We start from the raw sequence: 21,399 nt of genomic DNA on the forward strand, positions 1-21,399 counted from the left end.
AGGAATCATGTATGTTTGTTTAATGTCGTGTATCCCCAAACACATTCATTTCTGGAATCAATTTACCATTGTATTGCGTGTTGTGATGTCGTCTTTCTTGCTAAACCTCCAGACTGTAGTCTCTATATCATTGTAATAAAATGTCTAACAGGACTATAAATATTTAAATGAACGGACTGTTTTTTTAGATTTACACATCGTTTGGAAATGTCGAAGAACATGGGTCTAAAATGTATTCAGAGCATAGCGGTGACAAAAAATTAAACACACCCAAGGTTATCAATCATTTTATCTTTGGAATCCAGGCTGGTTTTGTCCAGTCAAGGCTCTATACATTTCATTTGAACCATCTGTCGCCATACAGAACATTTACTCTGACATTTCATGTACAGGAAACATGCAATCGGATATAGGCTGCCATGGCCGGATGTCTTGGTCCTCAGGTAAGCGTGATAACGATGTAGAGACATACAGGTACATTTAGGCATGCCTATGACATATTAAGTTTTTACGAAATGTGACACATCTTTGAGTGTCGAAGCTGCTGATTGGATGACGAAAAGGAGAACCGAAAAATGGTGTTTGATACGTTCCCATTGGTCATCTTGATCACGTGATGTCTCCAACTCGAAAATCAGGTCTGCTAGGCCAGGAAAACTTGATCCCTCGTAGATGTTTAGCTTACTTGGTGCCAGGAACACGTGTCTGAAATATGCATAGCGTTGTAACACTTTCAGTTCTCAGGATGGACATAAATCACCAAAATGAAGTTAAAGAATGACCGATGTTTTCATATAACTATAGTGTATATGTCATGTCTGGTAGGTATTACGACACACATCCTTCCAATTGTGGGTGTTCTTTAACTTCTTTTGATTAGCACATGTCTTGTAAATAACAAGGATTCTCACGACCAAAGAATGTGAAAACTTGTATGCTCGAAGTTCTTCAGAACATCGAAAATATGTTGACATATGGATAGTTCGAGACAAGATACCGAACCATGAAGTATAGACGATATAACGAGATTATGACATTTCAGATAGGGAAGTTTCATTGTATCAATTTTGTCAAGGTATAAGGTCGCTGACCTATGGTTCTGAGACGCACAAATCGTACATTGAAAAAGCTTATCAAAACATAGTTCCATCCGTTTCACCTCGATACGCAACACATTTCCATTATATGCCGACTGAGCACATACCGGAAGTAGGATCTTCCCGGAAGTCCCGCGGGGTCAATAAAGGCTCGCTCCAGCTGCATCATCTGGTCATTGACCTTGCGTACAGCCAGGGGGCTGCGAAATAAGAGCATTTAGGATTTGGACAAAATTCGGGCTATTTCAATGACCATCTTCATAAAATCGGTTGAAATTCAGCCTGGATCCCTGGGTATGATGCGCTAGCGCTACACTGAGCGCTTGTGGGAATTGTGTTTCTTTAGCGGAGGATGATCAATGTTGCAGCAGATCTCACGAAAGGTTCTTGCTGAATGCATTTTATGCACACGGGAATGAATAAATATCCGTGTTATAGCGAAACATTAGATACTAAGTGAACCAAACTGACTTATCTGTTTGTTATACTATGTATAATAACTTCAGTTACTAATATATATAAAACTAACGCTTGATGGTGAATAGTGATAGGAGAACATTGTGGTATAGGCCGCAGTCAGCTATATTCCAGTTATATCACGGCGATCTGACAATAATCGTGTCAGGACCAGCAAAACAGTTGTTGACAGCAAGAGCAACGTTAAACGCCGTCGAATGCGACGACGTACAATCACCCAGGTCCTCCTTGGTCTGGTGTTACAGAGTGAGTGAGTGAGTTGGGTTTAACGCCGCTTTTACCAGTATTCCAGTTATATCACGGCGTGTCGGCTTAATGTGGGAGGAAGGCCGAAGTGGTGCAGGTCTCAGACGTTTACCACTTCGGTGAAACACACGAGTACGGGTATGGTGCTGACAAACCTAGAAACATAATCGGGGCGAACCGTGATTCGAACCCACAATCATAGGTTTCTGGCGTGCCCAAGGGACGCAACTCTGCACAGCGAATCGCGGCGCCTCTGACGACTGGACCACCCGTGCCCCCGGGTGTTACAGAAGCATGTGGTTCTGGAGGCCTGTTCTGAATCCTAACGGTCTCAACCTTTGTTAAGGATACCGGGATAATTCACAAGTACACATAGTACATGGTTGGAGGAATGGGTTACGTGTCATAGGAACATAAAGATATCCTTAACAAATGTTGAGTAGTATCGTAAAAAGATAGGTGACTATTCACAGATATTTCCCACATCTGTAAATAGGTCATTTGAGGAAAGTAGAATGTGTAAATGCTATTTTATGTCGCATTCAGCGGCCTTGAAGTAATTGAATCTGGGACCAACTAGTGGTTGATAACAGGAACACCGGCCACGCAGTCCGGCACAATGACAACCATATTATCAGACAGGTATAATATCGCAAGCACCCAAACCTCACCAGCCAACAATTAGAATTAAAGCGACTAAACCCTTTTCATGTTCATAAATCTCTGCCAGTTGACTGTACGATTCCGACTATATTATGAGAATGTGTTTATGAATCACCATCTAATATTGATGGTACCAGGTGTTCGAGAAAAGGTGAGGTATCCTGCACCACCGCTGGGTTGGTTGGTTGGTTTGTTGTTTAACGCCGCACTCAGCAATATTCCAGCTATATGACGGCGGTCTGTAAATAATCGAGTCTGGACCACAGAATTCAGTGATTAACATCATGAGCATCGATCCACGCAGTTGGGATACGATGACAAGCATCAACCAAGTCAGCAAGCCTGACCACCCGATCCCGTTACTCGCCTTTTACGACAAGCATAGTCGTCATTTACGGCAAGCATGGGTTGCTGAAGACCTATTCTACCCCGGGTCTTCTCGGGTCCCACCGTTGGGTGTTGTAAGGGTGTGTGTATGTATTTTGCACTAATGGAACTCACTCCTTCTTGTTGATCGTTGTCATTTGTTTCATGAAGTCATCAGCAACAGTTTGGAAGTCTTCAATGTTTGTTCTCAAAGCAGCTGTATTCAAATGTAATAAACGACAATTAGATTGAAAGGAAATGCATAGGATGAATCAGTTACGTACATAATTATACGGGGCAGGTCGTAGACCTTTTCCGCTGAAGTGAAACCCACGAGCACTGATAGGGTGATCAGAAACAATTATATCGGGGCTAATCTGGGATTCGAGCCAAATATATGCGGATCCTGGCAAGTGTAAGGGACGCAACTGTGCCAAACCTAATTGCTGCGCTATTATCACATATTGTATATATATCATCGGTATAGTGACGGGCCATGTATCACCATCAGTCTGAATCTAGGATTTGAACCCACGCCCTGCGGATCCCAGCATGAACCAAACAGAAAACGGTTTGTGACACACTGCTGATGTCATTTCAAAACTGGGGCGGTCGGGTAGCCTAGTGGTTAAAGCGTTCGCTCGTAACGCCGAAGACCCGGGTTCGATTCCCGACATGGGTACAGTGTGTGAAGCCCATTTGAAATGCATGTATCGAAATCTCATCATCGTGATTAACGACGTGATATAATCTGCTACCCACAATAGTTGGCTATTCTCGGTCTAAGCAACGCCCCGTGGTTATTGTCCAGTTCTTTCCTGCTCTGTTCCAACATGACGCCGTAGTCGGAGACGTTGTAGGGAAGGACGAGGGAGTCGGAGAGGCTGCGAGCTAGCTCCACCCACAGTGACGTCACACAGGCGTGGATCTGCGAAGCCAAAGAAAAACCACCAGTCGGAACCCATTTATATGAATGAGCTTCCCACAGCTACCGTGCAAAAATATCCGATAAAGCATTTTACGTGGCACATAACATAATTCCGGCATCAATGAGTCAATATGTTGAATTTTTCGCCGCTTTAACGAATACCAGCAATATCACGAGAGGATAACCAACATTTTGGCTTCGGATAGAACCACAGTTTTCGGCGTGACGACCGAAAGCTTTATCCAAATGGTTAATCCAACGCCCGCTGTGTGTGAAATGCGCAACCCTGGCGTTGATCACCTTTCATTATGGCGACTGAGTGAGTGAGTTTAGTTTTAGACTATTTGTCAGATGAGTTTTGTTTAACGCCGCACTCAGCAATATTCCAACAACATGAGGGCGGTCTGTAATTAATCGAGTCTTGAACTGACAATCCTGTGATTGACATCATGAGCATCGATCTACGCGATTGAAATACAATGACGTGCATTGACCAGGCCAGCGAGTCTGACCACATGAACCCGTTAATCACGTCTTACGACAAGCATGGTCGCCGAGGACCTATTCTAACACGGATCTTCAAGGGGCATTAGTCAACAACCTCTCCATATATAAATTAGAAATATATGTCATTGTGAGAACCACGAGGATGGGTCAAGGGCATTGTGTAGGCTTACAGAAACGCTAGCCCCGGAGATACAGAGGATGTTGAAAATCGTTCACACGTCATTCTCATATGACCCGCATACCATTTTTGAAATTGTTGATGTCCTAGTTTACCTTAAACTCCGGATCGTAGAACTTCTCCATGGCGTAGAATGTCTCGTACACGGAATGGTAGAGGGGGTATGAGGAGAGGATCGTCTGGAAATAGAGGTCAACATCAACGGAGACGTCATTCCAACTATCATTAACTGTATAAGGAAGCGAGTGGGTAAATGTTATTTAACGCCGCAGTATTCAGTCTCTATAACAGCGCATGCAACATATTCTGAACAAGCAAACCAATATTGTATCACAAGGGAAGACACACAACCCTCAATTAGCCGACTTATTCATGACCGCCTTCGTGGTCTAGTGGTAGAGCGTCTGCCCGCAGAGCGGAAGGTCCGGGGTTCGATACCCGTCCGCGTCATACCAAAAGACGTTAAAAAATGGTACTTGTTGTAACCCTGCCTGGCGCTAGGCATTAAGGGGCCAGAACAAGGACTGAACGGCTCGTAGTCAGAATACCGGGTCTGAGTGGGGTATTCATGTTAAACTGCGGCATGGTATCTCAGTGGGATAGGACTATACAATCGGCATCAGTCCGGACTAGTACAGCCAGCCACACACAAACACGCATGTGGATGCACGTCGCCATAAAAGTGCAATAGTCATGGACGCGGCGTTAAACCCCATTTCACCTCACCACACATGTTTTTTTAACGCCGCTTTATTCGGTCTCTATGACAGCGCATGTAAACGATGACTGGAAACCAGACACACCAGTCAGTGCTCGAAGGGGTGACACACGATTAGCCACGTCGTACATTGTGACCACACAATCCTCAGTTAGACGGCTGTTACAAGGCAAGGGTTGTTAAGGTTACATTGCCTAAATGTCATAGCTCACCTTATCATATGTGTAGACCATCCCGGATGAGGGGATCCCGGCCTTCTGCACGAACGGGGCGTAGTCAGTACCTGACCCAAGTTTACTGATCCTGTTGGAAATATTCGTTAAGTAAAGAAATCAAAATACATGTCAGAAGAGACGCCTGATTTCAAAACTATTATCGTCAAAATGTATTTTTATCAGTTTGAATTAAACCGATTTGACACATAAATGACATGGATAGCCAATGAAATCAGTATATTTCGAAACATCATGCAGATTATAATTATTAGTATGTGTATTTACATTGGTACATCACGTGCCACACCACTCGTCGTCCAGGGGGTCGCGGTCAGCCAGCGATCATAAACTGACCCGTCCGTCCGAGGGTCCTTTATCTACATTAGAAACACATAAGCTGATATCAAAGAGGCATAGAGGACGCTTATTGAGAATGTGTGTATTGAGTTTAAGTGGATGCTGTTTATTGCCCAGTCAACGGTTCCAGCTATATCACATGAAGCTGAACCAGCTAAACCAGGGGTTGACTGCATGAGCACACATCCACGTCGGCCCACGACCACAGGCAATCAGGTCAAACGCCCTTCGGACAAAGATGAGGTATTGAGGACATGTTCTGCCACAGAATCCCCACGGGCGTGTGTAAAATGACTACTAATCACGCTTTACTTTTTTTCTTCTCTTTTTATTTACCTCTGCATTCTGCAATATTCTACAATGTGTGAAGCCCATTTCTGGGGTTCCCCGCCGTGATATTGCTCGAATATTGCTAAAAGCGGCATAAAATAATACTCACTCACTCACTCAGCAATATTCAAGGTATATTGCGGCGGCCTGTAAATAATCGAGTATTTGCCCCGGTTCACAAAGCGGTCGTAGAGTTACGACTGTCGTAAGTTTATGTTAAAGTATGGGAGTTACGATCACCTTAACGCAGACCCCTGGATCCCGTTCCACAAAGCGTTCGTAGCTCTACGACTGTCGTAAGTCTATGTATGTGAGTTACGAGTATGGGAGTCACGATCGTCTTAGCGCTACACTCGCTTTGTGGAACGGGTCCCTGGATCAGCCAACCTGGTGATATGACAGATATTGTGAGCAACGCTCCACGCCGTGGACACGTCGTCAAGCAGGTCACTGAGCCTTCCATTTGGGCGCCTTATTCCACCAGTAGGGGACCAATTCTAAGCAAGAATCCCGACGGGGTACCTTAGTTTTGATAAGGCATAGGGACAATATCACCTTGTGTGCATTACTCACCTTTTTCGCTGCTGCATAAACGGCCCGGTACATCAAAGGTGTCGCCGCAAAGGAGATGGTGTGATTTCCTTCATAGAATAGTGAGAGTAAACACCGCGTTTGGGGTGACAAGTTGACACATAATACGTTAGTTCTACTTCATGTTTTCTAATTACCAGTACAAAGAGACAACAAGTTGAGACAAGTAGTCTGAATCCCGTTACCCTGGAAACAAGTACTCTGAATCCCGTTACCCTGGAAACCACAACTATCGTATCATGTAAGCTCGAAACGGACTTATTACACACACGAATCTTAGTATGGAAACCCGTTTATCTGGACAACTGTAAGAAGTCCGGATTATTAAGGTTTCACTGTATCGGCCGAACTAGACCAACTTGCAATGTCCCTCCCTACCACTGACGGCTGTATCAACGTTGAGGTAGGCGACCGTCCTCGCCCCCAGTGTCTTCACGTACTCCTGGAATACAAACATTAATGAGTAAATGTTTCTGACAACTACGTCACACAGCTCTGATAATGTGCTTATACAGGACTGTACAATGCAATTAACGTTATGTTTGTGCTTAGGGGTGATTGAGTTCGTGTGTCAGTAAGTGCGTTCGTTGGGTTTTACCCCCGCCTTTAGATTAGAGTACTCATTTACTGCTGGACATTATTTCGGAAATTTCAGATACTGGGGATGGCCCATATCATACAAAGAGTGGCGGAGTATGTTTTTAGGCCGCTTTCAGCAATATTCCAGCAATATTACGGCAGGGGTCACCGGAAAATGGGCTTCACACACTGTACTCATGTGGGTAATCGAGCCTGGGCCTTGGGCGTGACGAGCAAAAGCTTTAACCACGCTTAAACCCATTTCAGATACTGAATGACTTGAATCGAACTATGACACCCAGAGCCCAGTCTACACACACAAATAATTCATGACAGATTACCTATAGTAATGTGAAAGACTCGGGGGTCCGAGTCCACATAAACTAGTTTAGGCCGAAACTGATCAGGCGATATCGTTGCCGATTCCATACGACCGCACCGTAATGTTTACTGTTATAATTAATGGGTAGAAATTTTTGCCAGTACAGTACCTCCACCCATTCGTTGGAGCCCAGCAGTCCGTACTCTTCTGCCCCCCAGCTACAGAACACCAGGGACCGGCGGGGACGCCATTCACCTGGGGAACAAATACTGATAGCACATGATTTAACACAAGGTTTGACAGTATTTTCAGTATATTTGACAGCCTATGCCCCATCGAGTGCATGTCGCACCCACCAGTCAGTTCAGCTGTGATGTAGTAATTATGAATGCATAAAACATTATCCATTCTCTCAGTCAATGAAAATTGCGTTTAATGTAGAAGCGCGTGAACCAGCCGCTGTGCACTGACCACTGCTCGCCATCTGCGCCACGACCCTGGCCGCTTCCATCATGACCGCGGACCCACTGGACGGGTCCATTGCTCCAAACACCCATGCGTCTCTATGGTTGCCAAGAATGACGTAACGGTCTGAAATCAATGTTTTGAAAGTTTGTATGTACTGCACATAACAAGATTCGATAAAGTTGAGTTTCTATGTCATATTTTCCTTTGGGACATGATTTTTCCCCCTCTTTTTATTGAGTTAGACTGAGTCATAGTAAGCCTCGTCCAGTCACCTCAGGGTACATGACGTTGTTAGCCTCTACTAACTCACGTCAGGGTACATGACGTTGTTAGCCTCTACTAACTCACGTCAGGGTACATCACGTTGTTAGCCTCTACCAACTCACGTCAAGGTACATCACGTTGTTAGCTTCAAGTAACTCACGTCAGGGTACATCACGTTTTAGTCTGCACCAAGTCACGTCACGTCAGGGTACATTACGTTGTTAGCCTCTACTAACTCGCGTCAGGGTACATCACGTTGTTAGCCTCTACAAACTCACGTCAGGCATTACGTTGTTAGCCTCTACTAACTCACGTCAGGGTACATCACGTTGTTAGCCTCTACTTACTCACGTCAGGGTACATCACGTTGTAGTAACTCACGTCAGGGTACATCACGTTCTTTGCCTCTACTATTTCACGTCAGGGTACATCACGTTGTTAGCCTCTACTAACTCACGTCAGGGTACATCACGTTGTTAGCCTCTACTTACTCACGTCAGGGTACATCACGTTGTAGTAACTCACGTCAGGGTACATCACGTTCTTTGCCTCTACTATTTCACGTCAGGGTACATCACGTTGTTAGCCTCTACTAACTCACGTCAGGGTACATCACGTTGTTAGCCTCTACTTACTCACGTCAGGGTACATCACGTTGTAGTAACTCACGTCAGGGTACATCACTTTGCTAGCCTCTACTATTCCACGTCAGGGTACACCACGTTGCTAGCCTGCACCAAGTCACGTCACGTCAGTTTAGGTACGTCATGCTGTCGAACGTTTGGCTGTGTATCAACTCCCGTTGGCCGGCCAGGCCCCGAGGTTATAAAACTTCCCTGAGTACGATTTCATGCTCAAATCCGGTTTCGTGCTCAACTCAAAACTCAGACTCAATAAACGGAGGTTATAAATAATCTGAGTACGTTTTCGTGCTCAACTTGATCTCAAGTACGCTTTTGACCGTGCTCAACGCTGAGTTCGATAACAACAATGGCAGCTCACCTGCCTGATATACCGAACACATCACACACGTTACCGCGTCACAGTGAAGTTGTTCCTACCCGGCTCCAGGCTCCCCCGGATCACGCCGATAGTGTTGTGGATCGTCCGTCTCTGGTTGCTCGTGGAGATCGCCATCTCAGCTTCCCTGGGGGAGTTTCAACATACATTATCCTGCACAACACATCATACACTCTCAATCTTCCACGGTTTGAAATAGTTCAACTTGTGATTAGTATCTGGACATGTATGTATCCTTTTTACAATCAATAGCAGTATCATAATATTCACTTTACACTATGGACCATGCTAGCGTTATAGTTTGATGCAGGGGTAGTCAACTGGTTCACTCGTAACGCTGAAAAACACCCAGGACGCGGCACCCAAAGCAGACTTTGCGCTAAGACGATCGCGACTCCCATGTTTAACACAGGACGCCTCCGTGGTCTCGTGGTACAGCGTCCGCCCGGAGAGCGGAAGGTCCGAGATTCGATCCCAGACCGCGTCATACCAAAAGCCGTTAAAAGATAGTACTTGTTGTTACACTGAATGGCGCTCGGCTTAAGGGGCTAAATCAAAGGCTGGTCGGCTCGGAGTAAGTATACTGTGTCAGAGTGGGGTATTCATGTCAAGACCGCCTCCGTGGTCCTGTGGTAGAGCGTCCGCCCGGAGAGCGGAAGGTCCGGGGTTCGATCCCCGGCCGCGTCATACCAAAAGACGTTAAAAGATGGTACTTGTTGTTACCCTGTCTGGCGCTCGGCATTAAGGGGCTAAAACAAGGACTGGTCGGCTCGGAGTCAGTATACTGTGTCTGAGTGGGGTATTCATGTTAAACTGCGGCATGGTATCTCAGTGAGCTAGCACTATAAATCGGCATCAGTCCGGACTAGTACAAGCAGCCACACAAACACACACACGTACATGCACGTCGCTATATAAGTGCAATAATCTTGGACGCGACGTTAAACCCCATTTCACCTCACCTCACCTATTCATGTCAAACCGCGGCATTGTATCTCAGTTAGCTAGCACCATAGATTGGCATCAGCCCGGACTAGTACAAGCAGCCACACCCACACCCATACTCACACCCACACACATGTACGTCGCTATATAAGTGCAATAACCTTGGACCCGACGTTAAACCCCAGATCACCTCACCTCACTTTAGCATAGACATACGACAATCGTTGCGGTAAGGCCACTTTGTTTAAAGGGGACCATGGTGGTTAACCCACAGTGATAGAATGCGTGAAGCTCATTCTTGCCTATTCTCACTCACTTTAAAGTTGAGTTCCAGAAGCCCGGGCCAAGTCTGTAGTCTATGTTCATACCTCCCCGCCATGCTGCCAGTACCGGCGGCCCAGACATAAACCTGAAAACATGTCGAGTCAAGGAGTAGAAATACATTTAGAATTCAAATCTCAAAATAATTCTTGTGAAAGAACATTCTGTTTGCGTTTTGTATATCCATGGTTGTACGGTTGTGTGAAATATGGAAAGTGTATTACTTCATGAGCTGCTCTGCCTCTCCGTAGCTGATGGGATGCACTGGGATCTTGGGCAGAAGGGTTATCTCCGACTGCGGGACTCGGTAAGCTGTGCCTGAAAGAGAGAGTCGCTTGGATTAAGGCCGATTTTGACAGTATCATCATTTTCACGGTGTGCCAACTTAATGATTGGAGAGATTGGGAGGGGGGAAAGGGGAGCGAAAAATTTGAGTTTCTTTCAAATCTGACACTTATTTCTGGTCAATTATACGGATGGGGGCAAGGGCGGATCCAGCATTTCTAAAACGGAGGGGGCCAATAACAAAATCCTCTCTCGAGGGTTGTCTACAACATAGTCCATTTGGTGTTCAAAAGAGGGTGTCTGAGCGTGTGCCCATATCATAATACAGACCTAAGACCAATCTCACCCAAAAAATCTGTTTTGACCTAGTTATAATTCCTGGACTTAAAATGGGCTAGGGCATGTGGAGAGTTGTCTCTCTTTAATCAACGTGAGTGAGTTCAGTCTGGCGCCGCTTAGAACAGTATTCCAGTCACATCACGACGTAATTAGCATAAACATTTCAAGTTGGTTATCACCGATAAGTGTGAGTAGCTGTACTAATAAACGAGTAAGTAGTAGTAGTTTTGGTGTAAAAAGCCCTGAAACACACATACTGCACACGTAATAGCTTACTTATTGACGGGTACCCGGGAGTTTCCGGATCGCCATCAGTCACAAAGATGGAACCTCTCTGAGCCCCCGTAGGAGGCAGCCACCAACTGTTAGGGTACACGTCACTAGAGTTACTCCCCTTAGCACAGTCATCAGGGTCGGAGTATATGATGAGGCCAATGGCGCCGTACTTTTCTGCTGCTTTGGCCTTTGGGGAACCAAGACGCCAATTTTGTAATAATTTAATAAAAAAACGACTTGATAGATAGCGGAACGTTAAATTCTATAACAAATAGATTGAGATTCTCTTTTAAATATTTTCCCAAATGCTTTCTCAAATTAAACATACAATTACAAGTTTGTATGAAAATACAGTAAACTACGGTTATAACGAACTCAAAGGGACTACTTATTTTAGTTCGTTATAACGGTAATTCGTTATAAGCATATATACAGCATAGCTACAACATATAGTCGGGACTAAAAAGTTAGTTCGTTCTATCCGTTAGTTCGTTATAAGCGTGTTCGTTATAACCGTAGTTTACTGTACGTGAAAAGCAAGTGATCTGTGCAATATTGGTGCGTGTTTTGTAAAACATTGTAAAATGGGGTTAAACGTCACATTCAAGATTATTGCTCTTATATAACGACGTGCATGTGTATGGTTGTGTGGTGTGTGTCTGCTTTTACTTGTAGTCCGGACAGATGTCAGTCTTATAGTGCTAATGCACTTAGATACCATGCGGCAGTTTAACATGGAACATATCACCTAGGTTACACCTACCTTATCGCCTCTGAAGATCTTGCCGTACCGTGCGATGGCGATCTTGCCCGTGACGTTGACCAACGCAGTTTCGGTGAGATATTTGAAGTCGTCGTCACGGCCATAGTTGACGTACACTAGCTGCCCCTGGTCGAAACATGGAACACGGGGTGAGAAAGCATTACATTTGGCCTCATTTGCCGACAATGCCCGGTGCGTCATATATTCAGTATTCAAAGAATTAACGGGGGCACGGGTGGCCCAGTCGTCTAAGGCGGCGCGATTCGCTGTGCAGAGTTGCGTCCCTTGGGCACGCCAGAAACCTATGATTGTCGGTTCGAATCCCGGTTCGCCCCAATTATGCTTCTAGGTTTGTCAGCACTATACCCGTGCTCGTGGGTTTCACCGAAGCGGTAAATGTCTGAGACCTGCATCACTTCGGGCTTTCCTCCCACATTAAGCTGACATGCCGCGATATGACTGGAATAATGTTAAAAGCGGCGTTAACCCAATTCACTCACTCACTCAAAGAATTAACGTTTAAAAGCGAACGTATTTGCCACCATTTGCATTTTTCCAGCCATATCCTGACAGGAAACCCATACAATCGGCGTCACATGACCATGTAGGGAATCAGTGTGACGAGCCAGCCCTGTGCCAACTAGGATGAGGGTGCACCAGGTAAAAAGTAAAATGAATTAACACCAATAAAGTGTTTTGGCAGGTTCTTCTTAACAGTAATTAAACCACAGCACTGTTGTCTCCGCGTAATATTATCAAAATTAACTAAAATTGTATCGGTCAATTAAAGTTTCAAACGACCATGACTTCACTATCTTAAAGGGGCGCTGTGATGGCCGAGTGGTTAAAGCGTTAGCTCATCACGCCTACGTTAAAGGGGTCTGTTCCCAAGTGTGTATAGTGCGTGATGCCCATTTCTGGTATGAGCCATCGTGATATTGCTGGTAAATTGCAAAACGTGGCGTAAAACCCGTCTCACTCACTCACTCTACCTTAACGATTCCTGGAGCCGAGTAAGCATTGAACGGTGGCACCACGTCCGGGACGTCCTCCCTCGGCGTCAAAATGGCTTCCTTCTTCGGGGACTCATACAGCAACTCGTCGTTCTGCCCTCGCAGGCGGACAACGTTGGGTCTCGCGGAATCTGGGTAGGACAGCAGTACGTCATAGGGCGTGATGGTGACGTCATCAAAGCCTTGCTGTTTCCACAGATCAGCCAGCTCCTTAGCCTGGGTGTAGTCGGCCGGGGTCCCCGCTAGGTGGGGTTTGGAGGTCAACTGTCTTTGAACGATATCAATAAAACCGTGATTCAGTAATAGAAAACATGAACGTAAATATGAAACAAAAAGCTTATGTATCAAGGCACCATATGTATAATGGTTTCTGGTGTGTTAGGGGCACGGATAGCCCAGTCGTCTAAGGCACCGCAATTTATTGTGCAGTATTGCATCTCTTTCGCACACCATTGTGGGTTCGAATCACGCTTCGCGCAGATACTGTTTCTAGGTTAATCAGCGCCATACTCGTGTTTGTGGGTTTGACCAAAGTGGTAAACGTCAGACGTGCATCACTTCGGGCTCTCCTCCCACATTAAGCAGACACATTGTGATATAACTGGAATGCTGCATTAGGAATAAACATTGTATTTAGCGAGACTTGGCGAGCTAAATACATAGTGTTTATTCCTAATACAGGATATTTACCATCACACAAGCGTGATTATCTCTTTATCATATAATGTCATTCTCCAAAGTTGCCAAAACTTATAAAATGCCTTAGCTACGTCACATTTAGACACTGATTTTAAGTATATTAGACTGTTCTTTTGATACTGATAGCAATTATCTCTGTAGTTTATCCAGATTCCCGATGGTTAATTCTGACTCTTTTGCCGAATGACAAGGGCGACGCCATATTTGTTTATAAACACTGAAAGTAGTCCCTACTTGATCTTTGATATTTGCATCTCTATCCGCATATGACCCCAACGGATATCGTTTTTATCCGTAGGTTTTATCCTGCCCAGAAACGTACCCATTATATGATGAAAATGTATATCAAAATGTTACAAGGCTGAAAATAATCGCCTAAAAACTACAAACTTAAGGTCCAAACACAACTGTGATACCCGTATAACAGTCATCACCATCGAATAACCATTTTATGTTTGTTTCATTTGTAGTCCCCATCAAACATGGTTGTATAAATGTACTGTCGTTACCATCCTCTTTTAGGCTCTATAGTAAGAGACTTGTGAGTTCCTTTATAGTGTGATTAAGCGAAACAAGCAACTTATTTCGGGGACTGCATGTTAAGTTATCGATTGTCATGTATGTAGGACATTTTTCTAGTGTTCCACGGATCGTGTTGCAACATGAACCTGGGGTATTGCTGAGGTGTAGGAGCCGGTTAGTGGTTAAAGCGTTCGTTCGTCACGCCGAAGACCCGGGTTCGATTCCCGACGTGGGTACAATGTGTGAAGCCAATTTGTGGTGCCCCCCCCCCCCCCCCCCCCCCCGTGATATTGCTGGAATGTTGCTAAAAGCGGCGTGAAACCATATTCACTCACTCACTCACTGTGGAGTAGCATTCTGTCTGTGGTTCTCATTGAGGTTAGTGCGCGAGCAGATGATGTTTTAAGCCTTGATCATCAATATTTGTGCCCCCCGTGAAGATCCGGGTTAGAATTGGTCTTCAGCAACCCAGGCTTGTCGTAAGAGACGACTAACGGTATCGGGTGGTCAGGCTCGCTGACTCGGATGATGGATGTCATCGAGTCCCCAACTGCGTAGATGGATGCTTAAGGTGGAATCACTGGATTGTTTGGTCCAGACGCGATTATTCACAGTCCGCAGTCATATGGCTGGAACATTGCAAACTGCATGGTCAGCAGTCCATGCATGAAGCCACACAAGACGTCTGCCTCACATTGTAACCACCCAAACACCGAACTCCCATGGACCACGGGAGACCTGTTATGTATTGGAATCCCCACTGATACACACTTAGCAACCATACCTGAGATTTTCCCGGATATTTTCCGCCTTGATCCTGGACGCGAGCTTCTCGTGAATGGTGTCGTCTGCTTCTTGAATAATCGCCCGAGGCACTCCACTTGAAAACGCGTCATTGCCCTGTGAAGAGATGGCGAACCTACCAATCAGCAGACCGACGATGAACGTGGCCAGCAGGCTCACCCCAGCCACAATCAGCTTCCTTCGTTGACCAGAGAGGATGGCTATCGCCATGTTGCTACGGCAGATCACGGTATGCAGTCTTGTTCTTGTCTAACCTCCAAGCCAGAAAAAGCGTCCCTGTTTTGACTGAAGTTTCGCAATTACCGTTGGCGCTACTAACGTGGTTAGGAATGTATTAACCATGGAAACTAGTTTAAAGACGTCCACATATTTGAATACAAATGAATGCTCTGCATACTTTGCGACATGACCTCGTTCACAGATATTGTTAGAACAGGTGTAAAATCTTTATTGGAAAAGTTTATTCAGATCGTAAAGCATATGCAAAAATGTCTGAAGAAATAAATATCTAAATTAGGTTTCAGAAGGATGTTTATTCAAACGTAAATACCAATGTCAATGTAAATCCTTTGTCGAAATAACCACAAATGTTTTCTGTCTTGAGCCGAAAAAGAAAAAAAATTGTGAAACATTAGATGTTCATGTTTTACTTAAATTACTTTGAACATGAAAATGATAGAAGAGACATAACAACCATCAGTAATATAAAGTAAATCCGAAGTCGACACTTGTTCATGTATACAAATTTATGCAAATGAAGGGCAACTTATCCGCCGTGATTCAGCATACCATGAACTTGGAACGACCCACATCCTCTTAAAGGCGCCTTTCGAGCGGTATTTTCACGCTTCTCTCCAAGACGACTGTATTTCGGTGCCGATCAAAGAGTATTGTAGTGTGGTTTGTTTGAATTTCACGTACGGAATTAATTACCTGCCTATTGTTTAGAATGCTATCAAATACTTTGTGATAAGTATATATAATGTGTTGTATTAAAATCATGTTTTTTGTTTGTTTCACTGCTGAGATTCTTATCTTGTAAGAAAAACATTCCTTCAGGATGGTAAAATTTTATCTTATTTAGCTTGTCTTCATGTCATGTTCTTCGAACGTTTATGGTATCTCACGTTCATATGATTGTGCGAAGCTTATTATAATCTTTATTATCCAGTTCAATTCTTAATATAAAAATATCAGTTCTCAGACTCGGATTAAAGAGACAAAACCACTTTAAATCAATCCTTTTATTGGCGAAGTCAACAAATCTCAACAAAAGTACTTGAAATTTGAGTGTACAGTCGAATATTTTTAAATTTAAAAATGGAGAACGTATTCGGGGTTGCTACACACACGCACGCACTCACGCACGCACGCACGCACGCACACACACACACGAATACACACACGGACACACACACACGAACATACACTGGTGGAGGGTAAGTATACACACGGATTGAAGGAAAAATGAACACATACTAAGTTGAACGTATACTATTTACTCTTGGGTTCGAAAACAAAATGCTCTACACAAACTTGTTACACAATAAACAAATGACACAAATTTGAGTATCTGGTATGCTCGCTATTCCGCCCCATATCACCTTCCCTTACTTCTCAGTCTGCCCTCGTCATAGTGCTCTATAACTCGTTGTGCAGGATCTGCTAATCGTGGGTTCGAATCCCAGATTCGCACTGATTATAATGACTGGTTTCACCAGGATGACAAACGTGCAAGAATCATCATCACGTGGCTTCTTCCTCTCACCCTAAGCTGACATGCCGTGGTCGAATTAATATATATTGTTCAAAGCGGCATTAAAGCCATGCTCACGCACTTGCCATTATGTATATATGTAGATCAAGTTATTTTTGGTAACATGTGACCCTTCAATCCTATTTTTTCCTAATCCTTCCAACATGCAGTACTTAATAGAATCATTTGGATCCTTTCGTCACAGGTTGGCTGCTGAGGAGAGTCCTAAGTGTGGAGATTTATTTAAATACAAAACGGCTGACATCTTTCAGTGACGAAGTAGCTGAATGGATGATGAAAAGAAGAATGGAGAAATTCTTTTTTATAGGTTTCCATTGGCTGTCGTGATCACGTGATGCACCTATCTGGCTCAGAAGGTCGACCAATCCAGGGAAGCTGGAAGCTGCGTAGGCGTTGTACATGTTCGGGGCCAAGACCACGTGTCTGGAAGAGTGAAAAAAACACGTTTTATGTTTGGGTACACTTCTAAGCCTCTGTGAATTCCGATGTAGCTATACGTACATGTCGATTTTAGTTTGGCGTAGCACGTGACTTATGGACATGTCAATCTTCTTTGATGTAAAACGTGAGCTGATTGGTAGTTCCAGCAGTGACAAATCCATTTTGAGTCAGTTCAAACGATACCGACAGAAATATCGATATATTTATCGTTGTGGTGGGACCACATTATAGTTTGTGCTAAAGCCATGTTTTTACACATTATTGCTATCATTATCTTTATCGTTATCGCTGTGGTCTTATCCTTTCTTGTCGTTATCGCGTGTTAGAAATGGACACTGGACCCGACAATCTTGTGATTGATATTATGAGCAACGCAAGGGTTCGATGACAGATTATCAACCAATTCACTGACTATTAACTCGTCTCAGACGACTAGGCGACCAGTCGACCTCTAGTCTAACCAGGAATCTCCACGAGGTTTCTCTGACATAGACGTATACAGGATCACAGGACCTCTCTGTGGAACCCCTTCGTTACTCAAGCATCTGCAAGCCCTGACTGATTCTCTTCCGGAAATTGTTTGAATGAATGATTAACTAGGTTCCGTCTTCTGGAACAACGTACTTGTGATGGGCCCTTCCGGGTAGACCTGCAGGGTCAGTGAAGACTCTCTCCAGCTGCATCATCTGGTCGTTGACAGCACGAACCGCCAAGGGGCTGAGACATACAACCAGTTTAACAAAATTAAGATACGTGCAGATGTAATTGTTCATAATGATGTAAACTGGGCGCAGCACGAGGAAGCGAGATAGGATGATCGGGCCTTCGGCCATTGTGTTTGCCAAGAGTACAGTAAAAAGAGGTGTTCCATCACAGCAAAACTGTCGACTTGAACTTGCAACTTTTGTTTGTTTGTTTGTTGTTTAACGCGAAACTCAGCAATATTCCACCTTTACATAATCGAGTCTGGACCAGACAATCCAGTGATTGATATCATGAGCATCGATCTTTGCAATTGGGATACGATGACATGCATCAACCAAGTGAGCGAGCCTGACCACCCCATCTTGTTAGTCGCCTCTTACGACAAGCATAGTCGCCTTTTATGGCAAGCATTGGTTGCTGAAGACTTATTCTCACCCTGTAAACCTGCAACTAACAAAAATAGCATTGAACACATTGTAAAACGTGTAGGTTTACATACTTATTTCTGTTGACTGTTGTTAGGCTGTTCATAAATTCAGCTGCTACTATCTTGAAGTCCCGGATGTAATCATCGAGGGCAGCTGTTCAACACAAGGAGGTTTTGTGAGTAAGGTTCCCGCCGCTTTTACTATTACAGCCAATCAATTTACAGTGGGTTTCATACATTGCAACAATGTAGGGGTTCGAACCCTTCGGAGTGATGACCCAACGCTTTGACCACTACCCCATCGCACCGGTATAAGAGTGAGTGAGTTAGGCTTGACCACGCTTTGAACAGTTATCACCTTTAACTCATCTTGCTTTTGCGTGACGCGATAGGGATACTCTTCATGGCTATGACAACCAATATAAAACTATTAGTCTGCACAATGGACCGCTCTACAAAACGACTTAAGGACTAAGATGATCATACTTTAACACTGACTTTGTTCAGTTTAATTTGTAAAACGGGGCCCTGTCAATATTTATGATCACAACTTTTCGACTGCGTACGCGTGCTTCCTTCCGTGCTGGGCGTAAACACTGGGCGCTCATCCGCCCTACATATACTGACGAAAAGAAATAATGGAACAGTTAGAAAGACATATTGGTTTGATGCGAGATATATGTGACCGAATACATCTGATATGAACCAATTTCTTTTGCTGACGTGAAGCAATTTTTTTAACGTATAAGTATAACTTTCTAACGATATGTTTCTCATGAATTATTCCCTTATCTTTTTCGTCAATATACATTAAAATCTTGCCGTTTTCTGTGTCTATATACAACTCACAGTAATTAGCTACGTTGACTTTCAATATGGCACCATACTCCCTATCTAACTCGTGTCTGCTCTGTTCCAACATGACGCCGTAGTCGGAGACGTTGTAGGGAAGGACGAGGGAGTCGGAGAGGCTGCGAGCTAGCTCCACCCACAGTGACGTCACGCAGGCGTGGATCTGCGGAAACAATGAAAAACCACTAGTCGGAACATATTTATATCGATGTTCTTCTAAGGACCTCGCATTTTACATGGCGTTTACATTATCATTCCCCGGGCTAGGACAGGTCTTCGGCAACCCATGCTTGTCGTCAGAGGCGACTATGCTTGTAGAAAGAGGCGACTATACTTGTAATAAAAGGCAACAACGGGATCGGGTGGTCAGGCTCGCTGACTTGGTTGATGCATGTCATCTTGTCCAAATTGCGTGGATCGATGCTCATGATATCAATCACTGGAATGTCTGGTCCAGACACGATTATTTACAGACCGCTGTCATATAGCTGTAATATTGCTGAGTGCGGCGTTAAACAACAACAAAAAACATAATCATTCCGGCATCAATGAATGAGTGTGCTTTTAGCAATATTCAAGCAATCTCGCGAGAGGATAACTGTACATATGAATAATTTGTTTGCAATTGGGATACGATAACATGCATCAGCCTGACAACCCGATCCCGTTAGTCGCCTTTTACGGCAAGCATGGGTTGCTGAAGACCTTCTCTTCCCCAGATCTTCACGGGTCACGTTTGAATAAACATCAATCAAAACACGCAGTTATATTAATATGTCTTCGCTGCTACTATTAATTAGGACCCGATAAAACATATTGCAGGGCGTTTTACATTTATTATTTCTGTGTCAAACCTTAAAATCTGGATCGTAGAACTTTTCCATGGCATAGAATGTCTCGTACACAGAGTGGTAGAGGGGGTAGGGATACTCGCTCTGAAACAAACAAAATGGCGTCTGTTGTCAACCACCACACTTTCGTTTATAACGAACACTCATATAACAAACTAACGGATATAACGAGTTGGTCATTTGCTGTATATATACTGTATATATGCTTATAACGAACTACGGTTATACCAAACTAAAAGTAGTGGTCCCTTTGGAGTTCGTTTCATCAGTAGTTTATAGTTTTATGTATAAGAATTTAATTCGTTTTGACGTGTGAGTTGGTTGGTTGGTTTGTTGTTTAACGCCGCACTCAGCAATATTCCAGCTATATGACGGCGGTCTGTAAATAATAGAGTCTGGACCAGACAATCCAGTGATTGATATCATGATCATCGATCCACGCAATTTGGATCGATGACATGTATCAACCAAGGACGTGTGAGTGATTTAATGTGGTTTTACGCCACAGTTAGCAATATTGCATCTATATCACGTCTGTAATAATTAAGCCCAGGCAAGGCAATCCAGGGGTTGACTGCATGACCGGCTCCTCCGGGTCAGCAGATCCCCAGCGTCTCGTGGAGGATCAGAGCAGTGACCTTGACGGAGTATTACCTTGAAGCCAAAGGTGGCAACCGGGATTCCAGCTTTCAGCAGAAAGGGATCATGGTCGCTTCCAGAGCCGGGGGGATCTATCCTGGGTGAAGAAACAATACAAAATTATGAATCTTCAATGAAACTGGGAGAAACTGATTCTTAATTGTTGTACTAAGTTATACTCCGTAAACATCATTGAACTATATCAGCTGATTTCTATCCTTCCGGTCAAGGATACAAGGGCACCGACTCGGGGAACTATAGTGATATGCTGCAGCCTCATTCGGCACATGGTAACATACATCAGCTGTCGATGTTGGAAGCTATGATGTGTTGAGTGTATCTGACCTAAGTGACACCCATGTCAGTACTAGCCATATGCAGAGGTATATCCGGGTATCCCTGCACACGCATGCA

The 21,399-nt window shown here is 44.2% G+C and overlaps 1 protein-coding gene across 1 annotated transcript in view; it reads right to left on the minus strand.

Moving 5' to 3' along the window:
• Positions 1 to 271: 271 nt before the first annotated feature.
• LOC124121402 (N-acetylated-alpha-linked acidic dipeptidase 2-like) overlaps positions 272 to 21,399 on the minus strand; it is a 36,527-nt gene continuing 15,399 nt past the window's right edge. The window contains exons 19-25 of the mRNA XM_048403358.1: positions 21,001 to 21,082; positions 20,350 to 20,430; positions 19,564 to 19,658; positions 3,612 to 3,682; positions 2,985 to 3,066; positions 1,205 to 1,297; positions 272 to 705 (exon numbers count right to left, since the gene is read on the minus strand). Coding sequence (XP_048259315.1) covers positions 501 to 705; positions 1,205 to 1,297; positions 2,985 to 3,066; positions 3,612 to 3,682; positions 19,564 to 19,658; positions 20,350 to 20,430; positions 21,001 to 21,082 — 709 coding nt within the window. The 3' untranslated portion in view covers positions 272 to 500. The remainder of the gene's footprint in view (positions 706 to 1,204; positions 1,298 to 2,984; positions 3,067 to 3,611; positions 3,683 to 19,563; positions 19,659 to 20,349; positions 20,431 to 21,000; positions 21,083 to 21,399) is intronic.

The sequence above is a fragment of the Haliotis rufescens genome, unplaced genomic scaffold (genome assembly GCF_023055435.1).
Source record: "Haliotis rufescens isolate VD_foot unplaced genomic scaffold, xgHalRufe1.0.p SCAF_3, whole genome shotgun sequence".
In the NCBI taxonomy this organism is placed as follows: Eukaryota; Metazoa; Mollusca; class Gastropoda; order Lepetellida; family Haliotidae; genus Haliotis; species Haliotis rufescens.